Here is a 26,517-nt window from a genome sequence, read left to right as displayed (position 1 = left end):
CAGTGGCACAATCATAGCTCACTGCAGCCTCAGGCTCCTGGGCTCAAGTGATCCTCCTGCCTCAACTTCCCGAGTAGCTGGGACCACAGGTGTGTACCATCATACCCAGCTAATTTTTAAAATTATTATTTTCTGTAGAGATGGGGTCTTGCTGTGATGCCCAGGCTTGTCTCGAACTCCTGGGGTCAAGTGATCCTCCCACCTTGGCCTCTCAAAATGCTAAGATTACAGGTGGGAGCCACTGCATCTGGCCTCTCCTTAGGATTTTTATTCCAAGGTAAATAGTAGTGATCATAGCTCAATAATATTATTAGTATTCTGAATATTGTCAATGTTTATAGGAAATTAATTCTATTTAATTAACTGATTTAAACTTTCTTTGCCTTAGTTTATTAAAGAGTTACATTTTCCCCATAAAACTATGCCTTTGATATTTTAATGAAATTTAACAGAGAAACAGAATTACACTACCAGAAATTTGTTTAGATACTCCTCTGCATTTCAATCAAGGGTATTGTAAAGCAAAAATGAAGTTTTATTATATTTATGATATTACAATAAGATATTTTAACATTAATTTCAAATAGGTGTAACTCAAGATCATATAGGACCATTCTTTTTAAGAATAAAATGGAAAGATATAAAAGTTATCTTTTATATATAAGGTAGATGAGAAAAAAGATAGAAAATAAAGAGTTTTTTTAGTCCAGAGATTATTTGGTTTGGTCTGTACTATTCCATTCAATTTTTTACCAGTCAAATTTTCCATTTATGGGACAACACCCATTAAACAGCATTTGTGTATGTCCAAGGTTTGTTTAACTTAAAGAGATACAAAATATACACGTTTTCCAAGCAAAAATGGCTGGTTCAAAGTTCTGTGACCAGTGACATGTAAACTGAAGCAATCAGTGCACGTCTGGTGATGCGTTGTTAAAATTTCAAAGGTTACCATGCGTGGGCTTTAGAATTTGTTTAGAGAAGCAGTGATAACCTTGACTCTCTTTCAGCAGAAGTACAAGTTTATTAATGTAAGACTCAGTACTACTATTCACATTTTAATCATTTATGTGTTTACCTTAAGGTTCCACTATAGGTTACTTGATTTCCACTATATTTCCACTATAGGTTACTTGATTCTTAAAACTAGATGACTATATTTTACCTTTGCTTAACCCCATGCTCCATTATTTTAAATTGTTCTTTTTGGAGTTTAATTTTAATTAAGCTTATTCAACTCAATGTCAGATGGTCGAATGCAGCTAATAGGATGTTTAACATTCTCTGTAGAAACAGGGCTGGGCTTGTGACTTGTTTGCTAAACTCAAGTTTAGGGTTTTTCTTGTTTAGTTTCTTAATTGTTGAAAGAGAAATAGACCTTAATTTTTTAAATAAACCAGATATTCCACTTTTAATTGAAGAAATCTCTTGTGCATTGGTTAAAGAAGTTTAATCTTTCAGTGAAAACATATCAAAGATAATTGGTTGAGGTTGAATCTCATCAAAACTCATGTAACAAGTGCTTAATGTGCAAGAACATTTACTCAATGAGCACCTCCTACTGCTTATTCAGATTTCCTCTTTCCCATTTTTAGTGTGATACGTTCTCAGTTTTCTTTTAAGGTTTCTAAAGGATAGATCTGCATTTCTATTTTATAATATATATAACCAAACCACAATTGCTATCATCTCTTGATTTAATCATCCTTTTACCTGCCATAAAAATAATTTTTTTTTTGTAGATGTTGCTCTGAAAATATTTTGTTTGACATCTATATTTAACATACATATTTCTTGGTTATTTTGGCGGAAGTTGGTAAATCTTCCTACTCTTCCATAGGTTACCTATTTTAGATATTTTAAATGAAGTCTAGGATAATAGACAGCTAGTAGATCCCAACTTAGAAGAACTAGGTTTTTGTCCTGACTTTGCCACTCACTAGTGTTTTAATCTAGGACAAGTTTGTTCTTGTCTCTGGACTTTCCTCATTCCCTTCCAGTGCTGTTAGAAGAATTATATTTGACATTACACAAGTGATATTGTTGCATTAATATATAGCATTATTATAATCATTGTAAGGTCCTGAAATAAGAGACTCATGCCTGTTTAATTAAATTATATGGATCATATTTTGAGCTAAAAATACTCATGATCTAACAAATGATTTATTTTTTGTTTGTGAGTTTAAATAGCAAGACTTAAAATGTATAAAATGAAATAATAATCAATCATGTTTTTAACTAAAGGTAATATTGAACAGAATAAAATTAAATAAAATATCAGTTTGTCTCAGATAATTCAGGTAGTGATTTGTCATATAGAGGATCTAATAATTTGATTCTGAAGGCAGCAAAATGACCAATAAAATACTAGGGGTAACATTTCTCTTTATTAAGTGTATTTGTTTTGATTTAGAAAGACAAAGCAGAAGAAAATTGAATATTTGTCTAAAAATGAATTTTATATATTTTATATTATTATTATTATTTGAGACAGCGTCTTGCTCTGTCACCCAGGCTGGAGTGCAGTGGCATGATCATGACTCATGGCAGCCTTGACCTCCTGGGTTCAAGTGATCCTCCTGCCTTAAACTCTTGAGTAGCTGGCACTACAGACACACACCACCATGCTCGGCTAATTTTCTAATTTTTTTGAGACTGGGTCTCACCATGTTACCCCAGCTGGTCTTGAACTCCTGGGTTTAAGTTATCCTCCTGCCTCAGCCTCCCAAAGTGCTGGGATTACAGGCATGAGCCACCACACCTGGCCATGTTTTTAATGTTATTAATTCAGCAAACACTTGTTGGATATCTACTCACTTGTTTAACAAATGCTTATTGTATGCTCAGTATTCTACCCATTTGAGATAGAGTGACAATCAAGACAAGCAAAGTCCCAAATCACAAGAAGCCTACAGTCTAGAGTGAGAGGTGTTTTATAATTAAGGGCGAGGAGCTGGATCCGTTGAAGGCCTTCAAAAGGCAGGATGAAAATTTAAATAAAATTCAGACTATAGTAAGAAAATGGGCCAAGAAGTCTGAATTCTTCATTGGACCTCAATTTTCAAGATATAATAGCAAATATTATAATGTTGAATGGAATTTCAGGGTTACAATATTATTTTTTTCCAAAGATAGGTTACTTTTGATGACAATATCAATTAAATTAGCAATGCCAGGAGTCTTGAGTCACATTTGTTTATAGAGCTCTGACAAAAACATGTTTGTTCAGCCCTGCCCCATGCTCTTGTTTAATGTGTATGGAAGCTGGAAGAGTTCTATGAGTCTAACATAATTAGTTGTCCATAATGAATAAACTACATGGGCTCTGTGAATCTTATGCATGCAGCAGAGTAAAGTGGTTAAGAGCACGAATTTTAAAGCCAAACTGCCTGGGTTTGCATCCTGACGCTATTCATTACTTACTAGGTGTGCACCCTTGAACAAATTAAACTACTTAGCCTGACCCTTCAGGCTCCTCATCTGCTAAACAGGCATAATAATAGTACCTACCTCGGTTGTGACAATTAAATGCATGCATATGTGTACAGTGCTAGAAGTGGGCCTGTTCCATCATAAGTGCTAGTTAGGTGTTTCTTTCAGGGACTAAGGCTCATTTTGTCTGCCTTATGTTACCCAGTTTTGACTCTTAGAAACTGGTTAGTTTTTAGAGATGGAGGGAAAAATCCATATTTTATAATAGTTTCAGAGGAATCAAAATTGTGGAAAGCACCTTATAAATCATGTGGTCTAGTCCCTTCATTTTATACATGAGAAAATTGAGACCCCAGAAGCTGAGTTACATGTCTAACATGACTTTAAATAGTCTCCCATTAGGCAGGTAAACCCAATGTAGCTTAATAGTGTTGGTCACCGTAATTCAGCTGTGATCATGAAATATCCAGATTATTTGAGCCACCTCGGATTACAAAGACCCACTAAATTAAACTGAAATCTAAGATCTTCAATGTACTCAAGGCTACAAATGGGATAAGAAAACTCAAGTAAAATTCAAGCTTGCTGATTTTAATTTATGATCATAATGTACTGTCCTGAGGGAAGCACACATAAAAGATACATGGTAACAGTTGTGTTGTATTAAGGGAGAGCATGTCTATAAAAGTATTTTTTCCTAAGATTTTATAATCTGTTAGCTCTTTGTTGGTGTCAGCTGAGTTTCTTGTTGATCTCAGACAATGAGTTTACTCTTCTGTCACTCTCTTATGTTCAGTGATATATGTGTGATGACAGATAAAGATCTGTCTTTAAAGATGCATGCACAACTGTGACTGTATGTTTTGTAAGTAAAGCAGTTATGCAAGAATGTAACTTTTCTTTTCTTTTTTTATTTTTTGAGACAGGTTCTCACTCGGCTGCCTAGGCTGGAGTGCAGTGGTGCAATCTTGGCTCTCTGCAACCTCTGCCTCCTAGGTTCAAGTGAATCTCGTGCCTCAGCCTCCTGAGTATCTGGGATTACAGGCGTGTGCCATCACACCCGGCTAATTTTTGTATTTTAATTGAGATGGGTTTCACCGTGTTGGCCAGGCTGGTCTTGAACTTCTGATGTCATGTGATCTGCCTGCCTGTGCCTCCCAAAGTGCTGGAATTACAGGCATGAGCCATTGCACCTGGCTGACTTTCCTTAATTTTAAAAATATACTTTAATGTTTAGAGCAATTTTAGGTTTACAGCAAAATTAAGAGGCCGATACAGGGATTTCCCATATTCCCCAGCCCCTACACATACATAGCCTCCTCCATTATCAACTCTCCCGGCCAGAGTGATACATTTGTTACAATTGATGAACCTGCATTGACACATCATAATCACCCAGGGTCCATCCATAGTTTACTTTAATTAGGGTTCCCTGTTGGTATTGTGCATTCTGTGGGTTTGGACAAATTTATGACATGCCTCACCATTACAATATCATGCAGAGTAGGTTCACTACCCTAAAAATCCTCTGTGCTCTGCCTCTTTATCCCTCCCTCCCTCCTAACATCTGGCAACTACTGATTTTTTTTTTTACTGTCTCCGTTTTCTAGAATGTCACAGAGTTGGAATTATACAGCACATATGTAGCCTTTTCAAACTTCATTACACTTAGTACTATGCATTTAAGTTTCTTCCATGTCTTTTTATGATTTGCTAACTCATGTGTTTTTTATTATTAATAATTTTTCATTGTCTAGATGAACTATAGTTTATCCATTCACCTACATAAGGACAACCTTGCCTCCAGGATTTGGCAATTATGAATAAAGCTGCTATAAATACTCATGTGTAGATTTTGGTGTGAACATAGCTTTCAACTGCTTTGGGTAAATAACAAAAAGTACGATTGCTGGCTCATATGGCAAGAGTATGCTTAGTTTTGGAAGAAATTGCCAAACTGTCTTTCAAACTGGCTGTACCTGTACATTTTGCAGTCCACCAGCAATGAATGAGAGTTCCTGCTGCTCCACATCTTTGCCAGCATTTGGTGTCAGTGTTCTGGATTCTGGCCATTCCAGTAGGTGTGTAGTGGTAACTCCTTGTTTCAATTTGTATTTCCCTGATGACATATTATGCGGAGTGTCTTTTCATATTCTTGTTTGCCATCTGTATATGTTGCTTGGTGAAGTATCTGTTAAATCGTTGGCCCATATTTTAATCAGGTTGTTTGCTTTCTTATTGTTGAGTTTTAAGAGTGTTGTATGTTTTGCATGGCACATGTATACATATGTAACAAACCTGCACGTTGTGCATATGTACCCTAGAACTTAATAATTTAAAAAAAGAGTGTTGTATGGTTTGGATAACAGTCCTTTATCGGTTGGTTTTTGGAAATATTTTCTCTTAGCCTATGGCTTTTCATTTCATTCTCTTGATAGTGTCTTTTGCAGAACAGAAATTTTTAATTTTAATGAAGTCCAGCTTTTCATCTCTTAATTTATATTATACCTTTGTTGTCATATCTAAGAAGTTGTTGCCAAAGCCAAGGTCATCTAGAATTTCTCCTGTGTTATATTATAGGAGGTTTATAGTTTTGTGTTTACATTTAAGTCTGTAAACTATTTTGAGTTAATTTTTATGAAGGGTGTAAGGCATGTACCTAGTCATTTTTTCTGTGTGAATGTCTACTTGTTCCAGCACCATTTGTTGAAAATATCTTTTACTCATTGCATTACTTTTGCTCTTTTGTCAAATATCAGCTGATCATAATTCTATTTATGTGCATTTGCATCTATGTGACTCTTTTTGGGCTTTGTATTCTGTTCCACTGATCTATTTGCTTAGTCTTTTGTCAATACCACGTCGTGTTGATTACTGTCAGTTATATTTAAGTCTTGAAGTTAGGTAGTGTCAGGTCTCTGATTTTGTTCAGCCAACCCAGAGTTGGCTATTGTAGGTCTTTTGTCTGTACATTTAAACTTCAGTATAAGTTTGTCAATATCAACAAAATAATTTGCTGGGATTTTGATTGCGATTCCTAACTTGATTCTATCAATCAAGTTAGGAAAAACTGACATCCTTACAATTTTGAGTCTTCCTATCTATTAACATGGAATATCTTTTCATTTATTTAGTTATTCTTTGATTTCTTCAGAGTTTTGTAGTTTTTCTCATCTAAATCTTGTACATATTTTGTTAGATTTATATCTAAGTGTTTCATTTTTTGAAGTGCTAATGTAAACAGTATTGTGTTTTTAATTTTAAATTCCACTTATTCATTGCTGATATATAGGAAAACAATTGACTTTTGCATATTAACCTTGTATCCTCCAACCTTGCTATAATTGCTTTTGTTTTCCTAATTCTTTTGGATTTTCTACACAGATGATTATGTCATCTGCAAACAAAGACAGACATTTGCAACAATATTGAAAAACATTGTTGAGGTGACATTCTTTCTTTGTTCCTGAAAACTTTCCTTAAACTTTTGTAAGTCAAATTCATTTCCATTTTGAACCTGTGTAAGTGGAGAAATATTCACCGTCAACAGTTTGGTGTCCCCTTGCTTTCCTTGAGTTGATTCATCTAATGCCAAGACATTGTGTGAGGCTTCATTGGTTCCTTGGTTGTTTGTCTACACAGCTCTCTGCTGAGATGTGAGTCATTGCCCATCTGGTTCTCTATTCTCTGTCTATGCAGTTCACCCCTGAGGCGCCCCTCCATCTTGTTGGGCAGCCGCTTTAGTACTGTTCAAACTCTCTATTCCTTCTACACCTAGTTTAAGGATGCTGGAATCATTTGGTTACTTCTCCTGATTTTTGTGAATTTGCCTAAGTTTGGGACAGTTTAAGACATAACACATGGTCATTTTCTTTGTGGGGTCTTGTCTTGCCCCTTTCCTGAGGGCTTTCCTAGAAAGGACTCTCTTTTTCTCTCACAAGATACTATTGCTTTTCCTTGCCTTTCCTATGCTATTCCAGAAAAAAGAGACTTTCAGACAAGCCCCTTCTCTTCAACCACCATTATTGTTTTTAAAATAATTTCAACTTTTAGTTTAGATTCATGGGGTATATGTGCAGGTTTGTTATATGAGTATATTGCCTAAGGTTTGTGATATAAATGATCTTGTCACTTAGGTTGTGAACATAGTACCCAATAGTTAGTTTTCAACTCTTTCCCTTCTTTTCCTCCCCTCTTATTATTGATCCCCAGTGTCTATTTTTGCCATTTTTACGTCCACAAGTACCCAGTGTTTTGCTCCTACTTATAAGTGAGAATGTATGGTGTTTGATTTTCTGTTTCTGCATTAATTCTCTTAGGATACTGGCCTCCAGCTGTGTTCATATTACTTCAAAGGACATGGGTAATTTTGTCCTTTTTTATGGCTGTGTAGTATTCCAAAGTGTATATATATATCACATTTTCCATTTCTTTTTTTTTTAAAAAATATTCTTTTTTCTTTTTATTTAACTTTTATTTTGGTATATGTGCAGGATTTTTATATAGGTAAACTTGTGTCATGGGGATTTGTTCTACAGATTATTTTATCACACAGGTAGTAAGCCTAGTACCTAAGCCTAGTTATTTTTCCTTATCCTCTTGTTGCTTCCAACCTCTACCCTCCAATAGGTCCAGTGTGTGTTATTCTCCTCTATGTGTTCATGTGTTTTTATCATTTAGCTCCCGCTTATAAGTGAGAACATGCAGTATGGGTTTTTTGTTCCTGCATAAGTTTGCTAAGGATAATGGCCTCTGGCCTCCAGCTCCATCCATGTTTTTGCAAAGGACGTGATCTCATTTTTTATGGCTGCATAGTATTCCATGGTGTTCTACATTTTCTTTATCCAACCTACCATTAATAGGCACCTAGGTTGCTTCCATGTCTTTGCTATTGTGAATAGAGCTGCAATGAACATACAAGTGCATGTGTCTTTTTGGTAGAATGATTTATTTTCCTTTGGATATATATCCAGTAATGAGATTTCTGGGTTGACTGGTAGTTCTAATTTTAGTTCTTTGAGAAATCTCCAATTGCTTTCCAAAGTGGTTGAACTAATGTACATTCGCACCAACAGTGTAGGTGTTCCATTTTCTCTGCAGCCTCGCCAGCATCTGTAATTTTCCAACATTTTCTTAGTAGTCATTTTGACAGGTGTGAGATGGTATCTTGTTGTGATTTTGAGTTACATTTTTCTGATGATTAGTGATGTTGAACATTTTTTCATATGTTTGTTGGCTGCTTGTTTGTTTTCTTTTGAGAAGTGTCTGTTCATATGTTTTGCCTGCTTTTTAAAAGGGTTATTTGTTTTTTACTGGATTTATTTATTTATTTATTTATTTATTTATTTATTTATTTATTTATTTATTTTGAGACGGAGTCTCACTCTGTTGCCCAGGTTGGAGTACAGTGGCGTGATTTTGGCTCACTGCAAACCTCAGCCTCCCAGGTTCAAGCAATTCTCCTGCCTCAGCTTCCTGAGCAGCTGGGATTACCACCACACCCAGCTAATTTTTGTATTTTTAGTAGAGATGGGGTTTCTCCATGTTGGTCAGGCTGGTCTTGAACTCCTGACCTCAGGTGATCAGCATGCCTCGGCCTCCCAAAGAGCTGGTATTACAGACATGAGCCACCGTGCCTGGCTTTTTTGCTTGTTGGATTAAGTTCCTTCTAGATTTTGCATATTAGACTTTCGTTGGATGCATAGTTTGCAAGTATTTTGTCCCATTCTGTACGCTGTCTTACTCTGTTGATAGTTTCTTTTGCTGAGCAGAAGCTCTTTAGTTTAATTAGGTCCCACTTGTCAATTTTTGTTTTTGTTGCAATTGCTTTTGAGGACTTAGTCATAAATTCTTTCCTAAGGCTGATGTCCTGAATGGTATTTCCTAGGTTTTCTTCTAGGATTCGAATAGTTAGAGGTCTTATGTTTCAATCTTTAATCTATCTTGAGTTAATTTTTCAGAGATCATATTCTTATTACTTTCCTCCACATCTGTTTTTTCTCCCCATCCTGATAGATTATTTCTAGCATCTTCTCAGATCCTTTTCTCTTTCTCAAATATTTCTCCCAAACATTCTGCTTATGTCAAGAATGCTTTCAGTTCCTCTAGGAGCTTAGGTTTTAGAAACTAACATTAAAAAAGAAACCCTTTGTTCATGCTTTTCATCCTTTACCTCCCTCCTCCAAAGCATTTAGCACACAATGACTCAACAGGTTGATGACAAAAATTGACATTTTCTAAAGAAAAAAAGAGAGTGTACTAGATCAAGAAATGTTATCCCATCACATAGTTATTAATATTTATTTTACTTTGTGGGGTTGGGTTGGCTTCAGTTTGTGTGTTTTTGTAACCATCCAGATGACAGTGATGGCAGTGTCAACCCCAAAGATTTTGGGAATCCTATAAAATAAAGCAATCCGGAGGGTTTTTCTTGACATTTTTTTCAATTGATATGTCTTAGTTGTCCATATTTTTCAGGTACATGTAATATTTTGATATGTGTGTATAAGGTATAATCATCATATCAGGATAATTGGGATATATAACACCTCAAACATTTATCTTTTCTTTGTGTTGGGAATATTACAATTTTTCTCTTATAGGTGTTTTGAAATATAAATTATGATTCACTTCTTACTGTAGTATCAAATACTAGAATTTGTTCTTCTACTTAACTGTATTTTTGTATTAATCAAAGGCATTTTTATGTCATATTAAAACAGAAGTTAAGGATCTTCAGAGAAATGCTCTCTACCGTGACACTATTTTTTGAATGATAAATGAGGATTATTTAACAATGAGCCCTAATTCATTTTGAAAAACAATTAGTACTAAATATCAGAAAAACATATGAATTATACATAGTAAATATTATCTTCTGCATTTGTAGTGTAAACTGAGACACCAAAAAGTAACTCACCCCGAGTTTAGTGGCTGACCCAGTGGCTGACGTGTTTTAACATTTATATGCAGGTTTCTGCTATGCACCTAGCACTATTCTAAGCACTGTCCCTGAAATCATTTTCGAATTTGTGTGTAATATGACACTCATTGCAATTTTTAAAGGACTTTTTCACATTGGAAGAGGTAAAGTAATTTTCCCAGGGACTGTAGAAAACTGACATTATAATCCCTAGTTTTATTTCACCATATTGTTTCTTATAAATGTCTGTCCACCAATGTGTTAAAAATGGGCTCAGCAGAGTATGTGGGATATAACAATAAAATATATTTTTAGTATTTCCCAAAATTAGATCACTGTCATATTTAAGTGAATGATTCTTTTATTATATTAATCATTGCAGGTTTTAGAGCTGTAAACTGTCAACCGCATTACAGAATGATGAGACTCATTTGTTGATTCTCTGCCCATGAAATCTCCAGTTGATACACAAATGCCAGACTCAGCATTTCTCCTTCTCCCAGAGATAGGCTAGTTCTTGAAGGTCATTTTTTTTGTGTAGACTTTCTGTAATTCATTTGCTCAGAGTATACTTTTCAATGGACATAGTTCACTCCTTGTTGATTAGAGTTGTAGAGTATTTGCTGTCTGCCTGAGTTTTGCAAATTATCAGTGGTAAAGGATTAAAGTGTAAACATAAGGTCAATGGCCTTCAAAGTGGTGGATGGGCTGATATTACAGTTTAAAAATATTTAAATACATTTATTCTTTAATATATTGAAGGATTTCTACAAGGCATATTTTTTAGGCAACAGAAATGAACTATGATCAGAGGCGATTCTAAAGTGTAAGGTGTTGGATCTTCTATATATTAAATTTTGAAAGTACTATGAATGAATGGAAGTACATATTGCTTGTTATTCTATTAAGCTATCACAGTCTCCTATCTTAGATTAGAGATTTTTTTGGTGTGTCTTTGCTTGTAATTTGCAAAATCCATGTAAGGAATTAATGTGCATATTAATATTTTTGTGTTTCACAAAGGCTTAAAATTGTTTTTTTTTCTTTTTTTAAATTATACTTTAAGTTCTGGGGTACATGTGCAGAATGTGCAGGTTTGTTACGCAGGTTTACATCTGCCATGGTGGTTTGCTGAACCTATCAATCCGTCACCTACATTAGGTATTTCGCCTAATGTTATCCCTCCCCTAGCCCCAAACTCCTTGACAGGCCCTGGTGTGTGATGTTCCCTTCCGTGTGTCCATGTGTTCTCATTGTTCAACTCCCACTTATGAGTGAGAACATGCAGTGTCTGGTTTTCTGTTCTTGTGGTAGTTTGCTGCGAATGATGGTTTCCAGCTTCATCCATGTCCCTGCAAAGGACATGAACTCATCCTTTTTATGGCTGTATAGTATTCCATGGTGTGTATGTGCCACATTTTCTTTATCTAGTCTATCACTGATGGACATTTGGGTTGGCTCCAAGTCTTTGCTCTAGTGAATAGTGCCACAATAAACATATGTGTACATGTGTCTTTGTAGTAGAATGATTTATAATCCTTTGGGTATATACCCAGTAATGGGATTGCTGGGTCAAATGGTATTTCTAGTTCGAGATCCTTGAGGAATCGCCACACTGTCTTCCACTATGGTTGAACTAATTTACAATCCCGCCAACAGTGTAAAAGCATTCCTATTTCTCAACATCCTTTCCAGCATCTGTTGTTTCTTGACTTTTTAATGATCGCCATTCTAACTGACATGAGATGGTATCTCATTGTGGTTCTGATTTGCATTTCTCTAATGACCAGTGATGATGAGCTTTTCAATAGCTTGTTGGCTGCAAATATGTCTTCTTTTGAGAAGTGTCTGTTCATATTCTTTCCCACTTTTTGATGGGGTTGTTTGTTTTTTCTTGTACATTTATTTAAGTTCTTTGTAGATTCTGGATATTGCCCTTCATCAGATGGATAGATTGCAAAAATTTTCTCCAATTCTGTAGGTTGTCTGTTCATTCTGATGATGGTTTCTTTTGCTGTGCAGAAGCTCTTTAGTTTAATTAGATCCCATTTGTCAATTTTGGCTTCTCTTGTCATTGCTTTTGGTGTTTTAGACATGAAGTTGTTGCCCATGCCTATGTCCTGAATGGTATTGCCTAGATTTTCTTCTAGGAATTTTATGGTTTTAGGTCTTACGTTTAAGTCTTTAATCCATCTTGAGTTAATTTTTGTATAAGATGTAAGGAGTTTCTGCATATGCCTAACCAGTAAAACTGTTTTTAAAACAATGTAAAATCTCAAGAAAGATTTTGAGTTAACTCTTTGTCCAAATCAAACACAACTGGAAACCTATCTTGTTCTCTGCACAGATTATTTAAATCTTAGTGTCAAGATACATAGGCACCAATATATATATCACCAAGATAGGTATTATGTCTCTAAATCAGAGTGTGATGTGATTATCCAATAATGGTTCATGGGGATAACCAAGTGATATTAGAAAAAAAAATTAATTTGGAACTCAGTAGGACTGCAAATAAGTAAAAATGGAAGCCTGGAAACTGAAAACAAATTCAAATTAAGTTTTCCTATCAAGGTAAACTTAGTTTTTATTTTGTTTCATATATGTATGACCAATTAATAATAACTTAGTGAGTTTGCCCCATATGTTTCACCATATATTTAGCTCTCTTAAGTACTGTTGGTGACAAATAAATAAAATAACTGGGAATTTATGGCCCCTGCTGCCTTTAAAGTGCTTATAAGTTAGTTATAGAATAATAATAACAGTCCTAACGCTGCTGCTAACCAGCAACATTACATTGCATAAGTGTCTGAGTCTACTTTTCTAGACTTGTACACCACAGATGCTCCTGATTTTCCTCTTACATTTCACCTTCTCCTTTTCACTGGCTTCCTCTGGCCTCTCCTCCACCCTCAGACCTCTAAATGTAGTATGGAAGTTTCCGCCCTCAGCACTCATCTCTTTCCTGTCTACATTTTCCTCCTGGGTGCTCAGATGATCTCTTTGAATACTATCTATGTACTAATTTTTTTGAATTTTTATCCTTTGCCAGAAGTCCTCCCTTGAATTCTAGATTCATATGTTACACAACATCACATTTTTACCAGGATGTCTAACAAGTATTTCAAACTTAACAAGGCCAAACAGAACTAGTAACTACCTTCCTTAAGCCTAGTGTATATCCTCCCATTTCCCCCTTTCCATGTACCCCCCATTCCCAGCCTTTTCCATTTCCGTAAATGGTGACAACATTTTCTCAGTTGTTTAGGTCAAAACCTGAGTCATTATTGAATCTTTTTCTTTCTTACACTTCACACCTAATTTTTCAGTAATTACTGGCAGTGCTACTCACAAAACATATTCAGAATGAAAACATTTTCAGAATATTCAGACCACTGCTGACCACTTTGTATGCTATTACCAGCATTCAGATCTCAATGAGAGTGTTACTTCCTCAGACAGCCCTTCTCTGACACCCTCAGGAAAGCTGTAGTCCTTCACTATCATACTCACTCTCAGTACCTGATTTTATTATCATCTTCAACTTATCAGTACATGGAAGGTTTATTTATTTACTTGTTAATTTGCTGTCTTCTGCACTGGAATGTAAACTCTTTCAGGTCAAAGAATATGTACAGTCTATTCAATGTTGAATCCCCAGCACTTAGAATAGAGACTGGCACACGGTAAGTAATCAAAAAAATTTGCTGATGGTTTGGTTAACTGGCCTTTATATTTTAATCTGTAAGACAAAGGGAATGAAACCAATGATCTCTAAGGACTTTTCTACGCCTAAGATTCTTTTCTATTCTCTTAATACTGGATTGGTTTGAATAATGAGGATGGCAAAATGTCCAAGTTGTACCCATTTTCTAAGACCTAGTTAAGTCACATCTCTAACCACTTGGACCCATAGATCTTTCTTCCTTCCTGCGTGAACAACCATAGAGTCTCTGTGGGTTAGTTCATGGCTAGCCAAATACCTTTGCCTTACTAGTTAAGTGCCCTTGCATGCATATTTGTAATTGCAATTTCACTTGAACACTTTTGAAGTAAGACCCTGTGCTTGTCCCCCCTGCTTTTTCTTATGGCATTAATGATAACACTAGTTAAAATTCATTGAGTGTCAATATGAGGCAGGCAATGTTTATACTTGATGAGCATTAACTAATTTAATTGTTACAGCTACCCCATAAATTAAGATTATTATTTATTCTCAAGAGAGAAAATCAAGGCATAGCATGTTGAAGTACCTTACCCACACAACTAGTAAGAAGTGGAGCTGGTATTCAAACTTGAGAAGTCTAATTCCAAACTAGTGCTCTTAATCAATACACGATAATATTTCATGTGGTACCTAGCTCAGACACTAGAAATATGTGGGAAATAGAACAGACACTAGATATTCATTTGAGTGAGCTCGGTGAATAAATAAGAAATAGATAAAAATGTGCAGCAGTAGTTCTATGAAGTGACTGTATATGTCACCCAGAAAATCTCTAGGTAATTACTGGAAAGACTCTCATTCTCATGAATACCTTGTTTTATTCTGACTGCTGCCTTCACATGGCTTGCATTTTTGTATTTATCATTCCACTTCACTCTGCTTCTGCTTAATCCAGCAGTTTTGTATCTGAGCAACCATCTGTCTTTAAACAAATTCCACAGATGTAATCATCAGTACAGCTAAACCAAAAACAAATTCAAACCTAATCTTCCCAGAAGAGCAGAACTTGGTGTAGGTTAGAAAGACTTTAAGTGTTTCAAAGAGTATTCTTTTTACATGTTTTCTAGCAGTGATGAAGTAATAAGTAAAAAGAATGTCAGTTAAAATATAAAATAAAGCTTTGTGTGGCTGTTTAAAAAATTGTAGAATAGGCCAGATGCGGTGGCTTACACCTGTAATCCCAGCACTTTGGAAGGCTAAGGTGTGTGGACCACCTGAGGTCAGGAGTTCAAGACCAGCCTGGCCAATATGGTGAAACCCCTGTCTCTACTAAAAATACAAAAATTAGCAGGGCCTGTCATCCCAGCTGCTCAGGAGGCTGAGGCAGGAGAATCGCTTGAACCTGGGAGGCAGAGGTTGCAGGGAGCCGGAATCACGCCATTGCACTCCAGCCTGGGTGACAAGAGCAAGACTCAGTCTCAAGAAAAAAGAAATGGTAGAATAAAGCAATATGAAATAGTAGATTTCATCTTGGATTTATTGTGAGACTCTGAAATTAGAACTAGCCACGGATGTTTCTCATTCCCAACATGGTTGCCAGTGTCTGTTTTCTTCTTCGGCATGTACTGCCCCATGTACTAATGATCTGTTTTGCTGCTGTGGGTTACAGGAAAGGTACAAAGAAGCCCTTATGACACTTAGAAAGCCTATTTAAGATAAGCAAATAATAAAGCACCAGACGAAAAGGGTACACCCTCATCTCAGGTCGCAATTCAATTTCCCTCCTCTCCCAAATTTTCTATTGCCAATAGCAATGAATGTAGCTTTGTCAACATAATAATAGTTTTGAGGGACTATCAGAGAATAGTTGTCCTAATTTTTTGAAAGGCATTATAGGATATATATATCTTGAATGCCTCTTTGCTGTTTTGTTCACTAGCTATTGACCTTGGGCAAGTTACTTAATCTTAGCTACTTTATGTTAACCTCAGTTTCCTCAATTGTAAAATGCAATAATGACAATGCTATTCTAGTAAGAGTACCAGAGAGGCAAATATGCCACTGCTGGTAAAGCGCTGCTGAGAACAGGGACTGGCATGTTTGAAGGCATTTTATAAGTGCTTGTTAAACAAACAGGGCATCCCCTGCTGTCCTCTTTCCCCTCACACACTCAGGGGTTCAGTAGAGTTAATATAGTTCTAATACAAAATAAATACACTTAAGATTTTAGTGTTTGCAGCTTTATAATGAATAAATGCAAAATTTCTATTATTGTTATTTTCAACTACTATTGGCAACAAACTCATGGACTTTTATTATACTTTCATGGATATCAAGGAGTTGATGGACATCAGACTGGAAGTGGCTTATTTGTTCATTTATTTATTCATTTATTCATTCAGTCAACAAATATTTATAGAGCACTTGCTACATGCTAGGAATGTATGTGATTACTTATGTGAATCTTAAATTTGCTAGAGATGGGGATATAGCGATCTTTCTTTGTTTTTTCATAATACAATCACTTGGAAATTTTTTACTCACTGAATTTAATTCATAGGTTTAATTACTATCTACTGTCTAGTACTGAACTGAGATTTTGTAAAGAATACAGTGAATAGGGAAAATGTTTACTCTTATAAAATGATTACAATTTAATAAAATCTTATAAATTCAAGAGATGTAACTAAGAATGAAAACAAAGTAATACAGGTCATCAGAAGACAGAAGAATGTAAGCCTGGGAAAAGAGAAGGTCTGGAGGTGTGCTCTGGAGATGGGAAGATTTAGATAGATACAAAGCAGGGGAAATCATCATGGTGGGAGAAAGCCCAATAAGCAGAGATTTGTATCTGAAAATGAACATGACCCCCTGGGAAAAAGGAAGATGGCCTCATAGCACCTTGCACATCTTCTCATCTATTATGGCATTTAATACCTTGTAGGCTTGCAAAAAATGTTACAGGGAGTATAACTGAGTTAATGGGAAAATTTATTCATGAAAGAGAATAACAGATTATATTATGGAGATCATTTCTTCACGTATTTGTTCATTTGTCTACTCACCTATTTAAAAGACATTGAACACACATGCGCCAGTCATCTGCTAGCCACTGAGGATATTGCTGTGATGGAGAAAGACAGAACTTCTGCTTTCAGGGACATTATAAACTAGTGGAATCAGATTACAGAGTATGTTGCATTTTTTTTTTTTTAATTTGGAGACAGGGTCTTGCTTTGTTGCCAGGCTGGAGTGCAGTGGCATGATTATAGCTCACCGCAGACTTGAACTCCTGGGCTCAAGAAATCTCCCACCTCAGCCTTCTGAGCAGCTGAGACTACAGGTGTGCACCACCACATCTGGGCAATTTATTTATTTATTTATTTTTGTACACACAGGATCTCACTTTATTGTCCAGGCTAGCATCAATCTCCTGGGCTCAAGCAATCCTCCCAGTTTGGCCTTCCACAGTGTTGGGATTACAGGTCTGAGCCACCTTGTTGAGATGGATTACAGAACATTTTGAATACCAAAGCAAGAAGCTTGGCATTTATTTAAAATGTAATGGGGAACCAATAAAATATCTTAAGGAGAGGAAAGTTTTGGTATTAATCAGAGTAGATAGGGACTAGAAATATGATCATTAATTCAGAGTTTATTGTAATAACTCAGGTGTGATTTGGTGAGAGCCTGAACCAAACTGGCCTCAGTGCCCTGGTGAATAAGAATAAATGTGAAAATGGGTCAAAACAATTTAACTAACAGATAGATCAAAACTGTTTAGGGACATATTGGATACTTGAAGTTAAAGAGAAGAAATTATTAAAGGCACTCCGAAGCTATCAAATGCTATGGCATGAAAACTTACAGTATCATAAGCCAAATGGGTAAATTTGGGAAAAAAATTAGATGGGGGTTGTGGAGGGAAATTGGCCAATTGACTAAGAACATACTGACATGCTGAGGTGATGTCAAATGGGTTTCATGAAGAGGAATGGATTTCCAAGTTTTTTTGACAGTGACCTGAGTAAAACACAGATTTTACATGATGACCTGATATACACATGTATAGCAAAACTTTTACAAAATGGTACTAATCCCACTACAGGCAATTTACCCTGATCAATTCTATTCTATTAATTTTATTTTACTAAACAATACTGGCCATGACATCCTAAATTTATTTCATGACCCTGTTTGAAAGTTGTTCTAAAGATAGTTGAAAATTAGGAACTTTCTATAGTAGGTGTGTTGTAGAAATTTTTGGCAATGAGGCCCTTATGGAAGAACGGTCAAGGCTAATCCAGATTTTGGGGTTGTGCCATATGGCATTAGGAAATAAGCTGAGTTCACAGGGTATAGAAATTTTTCCTAGATGATCATGACTACAAACAGAACAGTTTCTAACCCATGAATAAATTAGTTACATATACCCCAGGATGTGGATGACAAAGAATATTAGAAATAGCATGAAATATCATCACTGACTATTTTTTTTACTATAAAATATATGTTTTAGTTTAAAAATAAAGGTAGCTGTGTTAATATTTAACTACACTGGATTTTTCCTAGTGAGTAAAGTAATGTCCCCAATATCCTCCCCTCCCTATGCTTGTAGATACATTTCATATTTGATGTTTTCCAGGATTATGAACAATTTTAAGGTACAGTAAGAGTGAACAAAAGAACAACCCCTGAATGGACAGATTTGTGGCTGTTAGTTTAATTTGGCTAATCAAGAAGCAACTGCACCAATGTAGTAAGTGGCCATGAGCAAGTTTCTCTAAAACAAAAAACATTGCTTCACAGGGTGGTTGAGTCACTGGAAAGATTTTCATATTTAAACTCCTTTAGCATCCCCTTTGTCTACTCACCTAAACCAAATACAAAATAATATCAATGGGAATTAGTACTGGTTTGGGACTTGGATTTGAGTGGGGAGGCCAAAGAAGAGCCAGCCATAACAGCACATTGTAAGTATTGAGTAACATTCTGGGCAATGACTGTGGTGTGGCTGCTGGGCCAATAGGATGTATCATTGGGCCATTTAAATAGACCCTGTTTTGACTAGTGGCTAGAATATTTTTAACCTCTTCAGTTGGTCAGGATTGAAGTAAGGCAGCTTCTGCTAGCCTGTTTACCTTCACGGTACTACACTAATTTCTGGATTGCGTTCTAATGAGAAAAGAAAAATGTAGAGGATGCACGGTATCAAGTTGCTCATGGCCATTTACCATATGGCTACAGTTGACTCTTGATCTGACAAATTAAATTGACAATCAATGAAAGTTTTGAATGACTTCTGTATCCAAGGCATGAGCTGGATCTAGTGTTAGATATAGTGAGGATGAACCATGGTTAGTGCTTTCAAGAAACTTATTATATTGGGGATGTAGGATATAAATTGTAGCATTTCTGTTGTATGCAACATTAATCTAAAAACCTCAATGACCCAAATAGAAAAGGAAAAAAGCTTTCTGAACAGCCAAACAGAGATTCCAAAGTTCAAGCACCAAAGTTCAGACCCTAACAGTTATTTACAAGGGTCAGCTAACCTTTTGTTCTAGTGGGATAGGATTCCCATGGTGAGATTTGAAGAACTGTGGAACCACTGTCTCAGGTTCTTTTTCCACTTTGCCACCCGTTTGAAATTCCATCCATTAGGAATTAACTGGCATGATGGGAGTCCCTTTTATAATAAAATGCCTCTATTCTAGAAAGGTTAGGTATGGGGGAGGAAATGGAGTGTTGATGAGATTAGGAGCATGGGGTTCAGATAAGGAGAGGTTTTGTGAGATTTTGTGGAATTAGCTTAGTAAGATTTTTAATATTTAAGACCTACCCGAATTTGCCAACAGGTTAAGAAAGGGAAGTTTTGGTATGGGGTTTATGTTAGAAAGGAGGCACATGGAACTTAGAGGCTGGGTAATGGTTGGAAAGGTGGGACCCCTAAAAGATAGATGTTTGAGGTATACAGAAGGCAGTGGAATGGGAGAGAGAAATGATCATTTTCATGCTTAGTTTTGCCTGAAAACCCAGATAGTTGCGAACTCGGCTTTTTTTTTTCTGCTTGCCAGCCTGCATTTCTTTTCTTTCTTAAGGTTCTGCAGGAAGTTTCATTGTCTTTAAAGCTGGGATCTAATTCTTTGCTTTGATATTTTATCAAACATTTAGAAATTACACATCATCATATCCTCCTTACTTTCTTCAGTCCTCTGCCTACTCATTCCATTTCTCCAGGAAAACTATCTTCACAAGCAAAAATAAACACAGTGAATACAAATTTGAAATTTGAAGTCTTTTGGATTGTATAGGTAGCTAAGGAGGTTAGAGCCCACACAGCTTATTTACACGTGAGATTGTCCTTGGATTTAGAGCTTCTCCTCCACTGCTTCTTTATTATCCCAGGAGTACCTTGTATTCTACATGCATAGTAATTTATAATGTTTCACTATAATTATCTTCTTATTTTCCTGTATCCCTTGTTACATTGTGAGCTCCTTGAAATCAGCTCCTTAAAATAATTATGAAACACTGTCTTATGGATTGTGCCCTGTCAACAAGAATGCTATTGTTAAATAATTAGCATGTTTGTTGATGCTGGCCAATATTTACTTTTAGGTATCATCACTCCTGATGTGGATTTTTTGTCAATTTTCCACATAACTGCAGATATAAGTTTGGACTCATCAACACAGCCATTTGCTTTCAAGACATTAAATGCTTTAAACACAGCCATTTGCTTTCAATACATTAATAACTGAATAAATAAACAGTATACATTTAAAAATTAAAATTGAATCAAAATAATAATTATCTGTATTTTATCTAGTAACTTAAGTTATTGCTGTTAAATACATAGAATATGTCACTGCTGTAAATCAGAAGCATTTTGGAAAAAGAGTTCCATTTTCAACATCATATGTTACTAAAATTAGTTCTTCGTTTTATTTAAGTGCATGTTTTTGTTGCAATATATTATTGTTAACTGAATGATTTTAGCAAACCAAATTTTCAAAGTATTATTCTAACAAAAGAATTTTATTGTTTTCAATATCTATATAATGAAAAACTAATACTGAATAATTCAATGCTTATATACCCAAAAATATTTTACAATTATTTTTGAAAGCATTTATATTATGTAGTTTATAATAATTTGGCTAGAGATGAATTTCTCTCAAAAAAGTGAGCATCTGCCAATTATTTATGTGATATATTTCTTAAAACTTACACTTTTTTGGATCAAATAATTCATTTATTGATGTCAGCGCACACATACCTTCTTGGAAAACTCTTGAGAATTTCAAGGCTTAAATTCCAAGCTTCAGCTGGGTTACGGGTTGAGAAAGTTTTAGCTAAGAACTGGCACTAAAAGATTACAAAACATCTCACAAAGCTTAAAGCTATAGACGACATCAAGAAGAAAAAATACCTTTTAATAAAAACATTCTAAACTCTATCCACTAAAATTTCAACATGAGACTATTTTAGCTATACAATCTTAGTTGTTTTATAGAAGGTTGATAAAGTTCAATTTTATAACTTTAAACTTAAGTAACAAGTTTCTTGAATTTCATGTTTAAAATATAGAATATGAATAGATTCAAAGTGCATTCATTTCTGTTTAATTTCCATCTGTGGCTATCCTTATGAGACAGGATTAGTATTAATTTCAATTTATATGTTTATAGATTCTATTAGTTGTTAATTTATTAAGAATGGATAAACATGGATTGCAGACATAAACTATATTTTTCTTGCACTTGAAAAACTTGATAAAAAGATATGAGAAAGTCTCATTAATATAGTTTAAATAAGTTTAAATGAACTTTTTATTCTTTAAAAATATTAAGCTGAACTAGCTAGAGCGTAATTAATACTTGAGGAGCAATTGTGAGGCTTAGGAATGAACAAGCTCTCAAACTTGAATCCCAATTGCCTAACTTGATATATTCTTTCCTACCACTCAGGTCCTTTTCTCATTTGATAAGGCTGTCACATTGAAAACATGGAATTGCAGAATGTTCAAGGTAGAAGGATCATTAAAGATAATTTAGTCCAACTTGACCCATATAGCATAGAGATATATGCAGATCTGCATGTCCAGTTCTGCAGCTAGAAACTGACACTGAGCTGAATTAAACCACACGGAGAAGAACTGAGAAATTTAAAGTAAAAGGTTAGGAAATTCGAATGTATAGATATTCCAGAGGCCCAGTGTAACATGAGGAAAGTCAAGGAGAGGGACTCTTTCATCATGGAAGATTTGGGGGCAGAGGGACTTAAAAGGTGGGACAAGCCAAAGATGGTGACCTAGGGTGATTTTTATGATATAACCTTTTTTCTCCTCATTCCCTATGAAATCTTCAGCCAATTCCATATTTCTCACTAATTCAAGTGAATATCTGGGGGGATGGCTTATGGAGGGAAATAAGGGAGCAATTGTTTGGATTATATTCCAATTTTTTATTTGCATTAGAATACCTATATAAGTTTATACATTTTTATTTGCATTAGAAATACTTATATAAGTTTATACACTTTCATTCTAACTTTTTTTGAGGGAAATGTATCTCCATAAGTGAATAAGAAGTTAAATTACTGATTATGTTGCAATTGGTTAGTTTGATGCTTAACAGTCTTTCACTTTTCCACTCTTGCGTATTTTGTAGAGAGTAATACAAGCTCTTCATGATAGGAAGGATCTGCATATGTTTATTTTATAGTAGAAAAATGGTAAGATTTTCCTGTCCCCAATTTTCTCTCCGAACAAATCCAAATTTCTTGTATTTTGGAATGACTCTGGGTAAAGTGGTTGTTTATAGAAAGTCTCATATAAAATATTGAGGATATTATTAGATATTATTACATTTCCATGAATATGTTTCCCTTTATCTTTAAGAGAAGAAGAGTCAGAAATATAACCTATCAGAGTGGGAGATGGCATAAAAGCTGGACTAAACGGATTGCTAGATGGAGGGCAAACCTGGTGTGAATGACTCAGTGAGAAGCTTCGGGAGTCCTGAGGGTAGCAGAAGGGTGCGGATTTAAAGTTACTGTTAGAGTGGCTGGAAAATGGGAGACTGGTTCAGAGACATTTTATCTACTTAAAAACTGTGCCTTTCTATCACGTTAAAGTGAATGCAAAACAAAGAACAAAAGGGTTAAAGGCTCAGGTTTAAATCCCAGGTATATGTACATTTCAATTGAGGTATTTTTTTTTTTCTTTTCTAAATGATCAGTACACTGTTATTCTTTCTAAAGAAAATACTTTTCTTAACTACTCTCTATTTTTAAACTTCTCGCACAAAGATGAGAAAACATTTAAAAATCGTTGGGGCTATTTTTCTGTTTAACGAGTAAAGAGAATCTCTAAACCATATTTATAACTCTTACTCTAAATATTTGCATTTACCCTCATGCCAGAGCCCGTTGATGACTGACTAAACAGAATTTCAAAGTTTGAAGAACAGGAAATTTAGAAATGACTAACAATTATGTAGGTTTATTTCTCTCAGTATAGAATGCTCATATAGAATTAATGCCAGAGGTTTTCAGAGAAAAATGCAGAAATTTTTACTTTGCAAATCCAGAAGATGCAATTGTTCAAGTATTTCTTAAGAAACATTAAGTATGCAGATATCATTGAGAATTAAATATTTTAATTTCTAAACTATTAATCTTTTAGTAGGATGCACACATGCAAAATGCCTCATTAGTACTGTAAGAAAAGATTCTTGGCCGAGCGCGGTGGCTCATGACTGTAATCCCAGCACTTTGGGAGGCCGAGGTGGGCGGATGACGAGGTCAGGAGATCGAGTCCATCCTGGCACACGGTGAAACCTCGTCTCTACTAAAGATACAAAAAAACTAGCCGGGCATGGTGGCGGGCACCTGTAGTCCCAGTTTCTTGGGAGGCTGAGGCAGAAGAATGGCGTGAACTCGGGAGGCGGAGCTTGCAAGTGAGCCGAGATAGTGCCACTGCACTCCAGTCTGGGCGAAAGAGCGAGACTCCATCTCAAAAAAAAAAAAAAAAAAAAAAAAAAAGAAAAGATTGTTTTATGTTTCATCAATTTTGTTTTAAAGCTAGAGCTATTCATTAGATATAGGAAAATCAATTCAAAGTTTCTATTCAGTCATGATGAATTTGAGATTTTTTTAGGTTTCTTTGTATTTAACAATATATTACATTATAATGTGGTGAAAACTAAATGGACTAATATTATTCTTTTCATTTGTTAAATGAAAAAGTATGCACAAAGTATATGTGAGAGTGACAAAGGCCTGAATTTGTCAATTAGTAACAATTGTATTCAACAGTAAGGATTTTATGTTTGGGTAGGCCTTTCCCAGGGACTTCTACAAGGAAAAAGCTAGAGTTGGTTACTGACTTCTAATAAATAATGCCTACAATTTCTAGGAAGTTAAAAGTTGACATAATTTATCCAAGAAAGAATTATTTTCTTAGAATAGTTTCTTTTTTCTTTTCAGATGTAGGTTTTTCTGGCTTTAGAAAAAATGCTTGTTTTTCTTCAATGGAAAATAGGCATACTTGTTTTATGTCTGTTCATCTGTAGTCAGAAAGACAAGTCTGGTATTTCCTTTCAGGACTCCCTTGAGTCATTAAAAAAAATCTTCCTATCTATCTATGTATCTATCATCCATCTAGCTTTGATTTTTTCCTCTTCTGTGCTTTATTAGTTAATTAGTACCCATTTCTGAAGAAGAAATAAAATAACAGAAGATTATAGAAAATAATTTCTTTCATTGTAAGACTGAATAGAAAAAATTTTCTTTCATTATAAGACTGAGTAGAAAAAATAATACTTTGTTAATCTCTGTGCCTCTATGTGCCATGAGGAAATTTGACTGCTGGTTTTGACTGACTTAGTTATTTAATTAAGTAAAATAACTGGCTTAGTACTAATTATTGTTCTGTAGTATCAGAGAAAGTTGTTTTTCCTACTGGTTGAGCTCAGTAGTTCTTCATATTCTGAGCAAAAGGGCAGAGGTAGGATAGCTTTTCTGAGGTAGAGATAAGAACCTTGGGTAGGGAAGGAAGATTTATGAAATATTTAAAAAATTATTCTTCCTTTGCTTTGTTTTTAGACATAATGTTAAATTTATTTTGAAATTTAAAGCAACATAAAAGAACATGTGATTTTTCTACTTATTGAAAGAGAGAAAGGAAAAAAAATATGAAACGGGGATGGAAAGAGTCCTATGCCTGGTGAAGGTCAAGGGTTCTCATAACCTACAGAGAATTTGGGGTCAGCCTGTCCTATTGTATATTATGGCAAAGATAATCATCATCTCATTTGGGTCCATTTTCCTCTCCATCTCTGCTTAACTGAAGATCCCATGAGATATACTCACACTCAATCTAAATAGCCTATCTCAGGGCTTGAATCACATGTGGGCCACAGCAGGAATGGGAACATGGAATTTCTAAGTCCTATCTTACTTGTTATTGTTGCTATGTCTTTTTCTTAGTTTGCACCTGAGGCAACATCAGCTTTTTCAGACAGAATGGCTTCGGAATAGTAAAAAAGACACAGAAGCCCTAAAATATGTATGTATGTATATGTGTGTGTGCATGCGTGAATACTTGTGTGTAAATTTTTCATTATCTATAGATAAAAGCACACTTGGAATTAGCAATAGATGCAATTTGGGACTTAACTCTTTCGGTATGTCTTATTTCTAAGCAAAGTATTTAGTTTGGTTAGTAATTACTAAACACTGAGAACTAAATTGCAAACACCGAGAACTAAAATGTTCAAGTGGGAAATTACAGTTAAAGACCATGGTAATGAATAAAAGGTACAAATCGTTTAAACTCTTATGTAAAATTTGGTAAGATGTTTTACACAACTTTAATACATTGACAAGGTCTTGTGGAGAAAACAGTTCCAGATGGTAAATATACACAAGGGATTTAGTCAAACAATTTTTTGGCAAGAATATTATGAATTTTGTAATCGGTTGGCAGCCAATGAAATACAAAGATGAGTCTAGTTAATAATCTACAATTATTGGTTAAAGAAGTATATTAGTGCTAATTTCCCTCCGTTTGTCCTAGCTTTTCTCTTCTGTCAACCCCACACGCCTTTGGCACAATGAAGTGGGTAACCTTTATTTCCCTTCTTTTTCTCTTTAGCTCGGCTTATTCCAGGGGTGTGTTTCGTCGAGATGCACGTAAGAAATCCATTTTTCTATTGTTCAACTTTTATTCTATTTTCCCAGTAAAATAAAGTTTTAGTAAACTCTGCATCTTTAAAGAATTATTTTGGCATTTATTTCTCAAATGGCATAGTATTTTGTATTTGTGAAGTCTTACAAGGTTATCTTATTAATAAAATTCAAACATCCTAGGTAAAAAAAAAAAGGTCAGAATTGTTTAGTGACTGTAATTTTCTTCTGCGCACTAAGGAAAGTGCAAAGTAACTTAGAGTGACTTAAACTTCACAGAATAGAGTTGAAGATT

At 35.1% G+C, this 26,517-nt stretch overlaps 1 protein-coding gene across 6 annotated transcripts in view; it reads left to right on the top strand.

Annotated features, from left to right (window-relative positions):
- ALB (albumin) overlaps positions 1-26,517 on the top strand; it is a 165,427-nt gene that overhangs the window by 122,261 nt on the left and 16,649 nt on the right. For 5 of the 6 annotated variants that reach the window (XM_055111442.3, XM_055111441.3, XM_055111439.3 and 2 more), the window contains one exon: positions 26,191-26,228. Coding sequence is in view for 1 of the 6 variants with exons in the window: in XM_003832342.6 (XP_003832390.1) it covers positions 26,150-26,228 (79 nt within the window). In the remaining 5 variants the exon portion in view is untranslated. Of the gene's footprint in view, positions 1-26,005; positions 26,229-26,517 lie in introns of those variants that run through there. The other variant, XM_003832342.6, reaches the window with a different exon arrangement.

This window comes from Pan paniscus, chromosome 3 (genome assembly GCF_029289425.2).
Source record: "Pan paniscus chromosome 3, NHGRI_mPanPan1-v2.0_pri, whole genome shotgun sequence".
NCBI lineage: Eukaryota > Metazoa > Chordata > Mammalia > Primates > Hominidae > Pan > Pan paniscus.
Note: the sequence above shows the minus strand (reverse complement) of the source record. Positions and strands in the feature narration are given on the sequence as shown.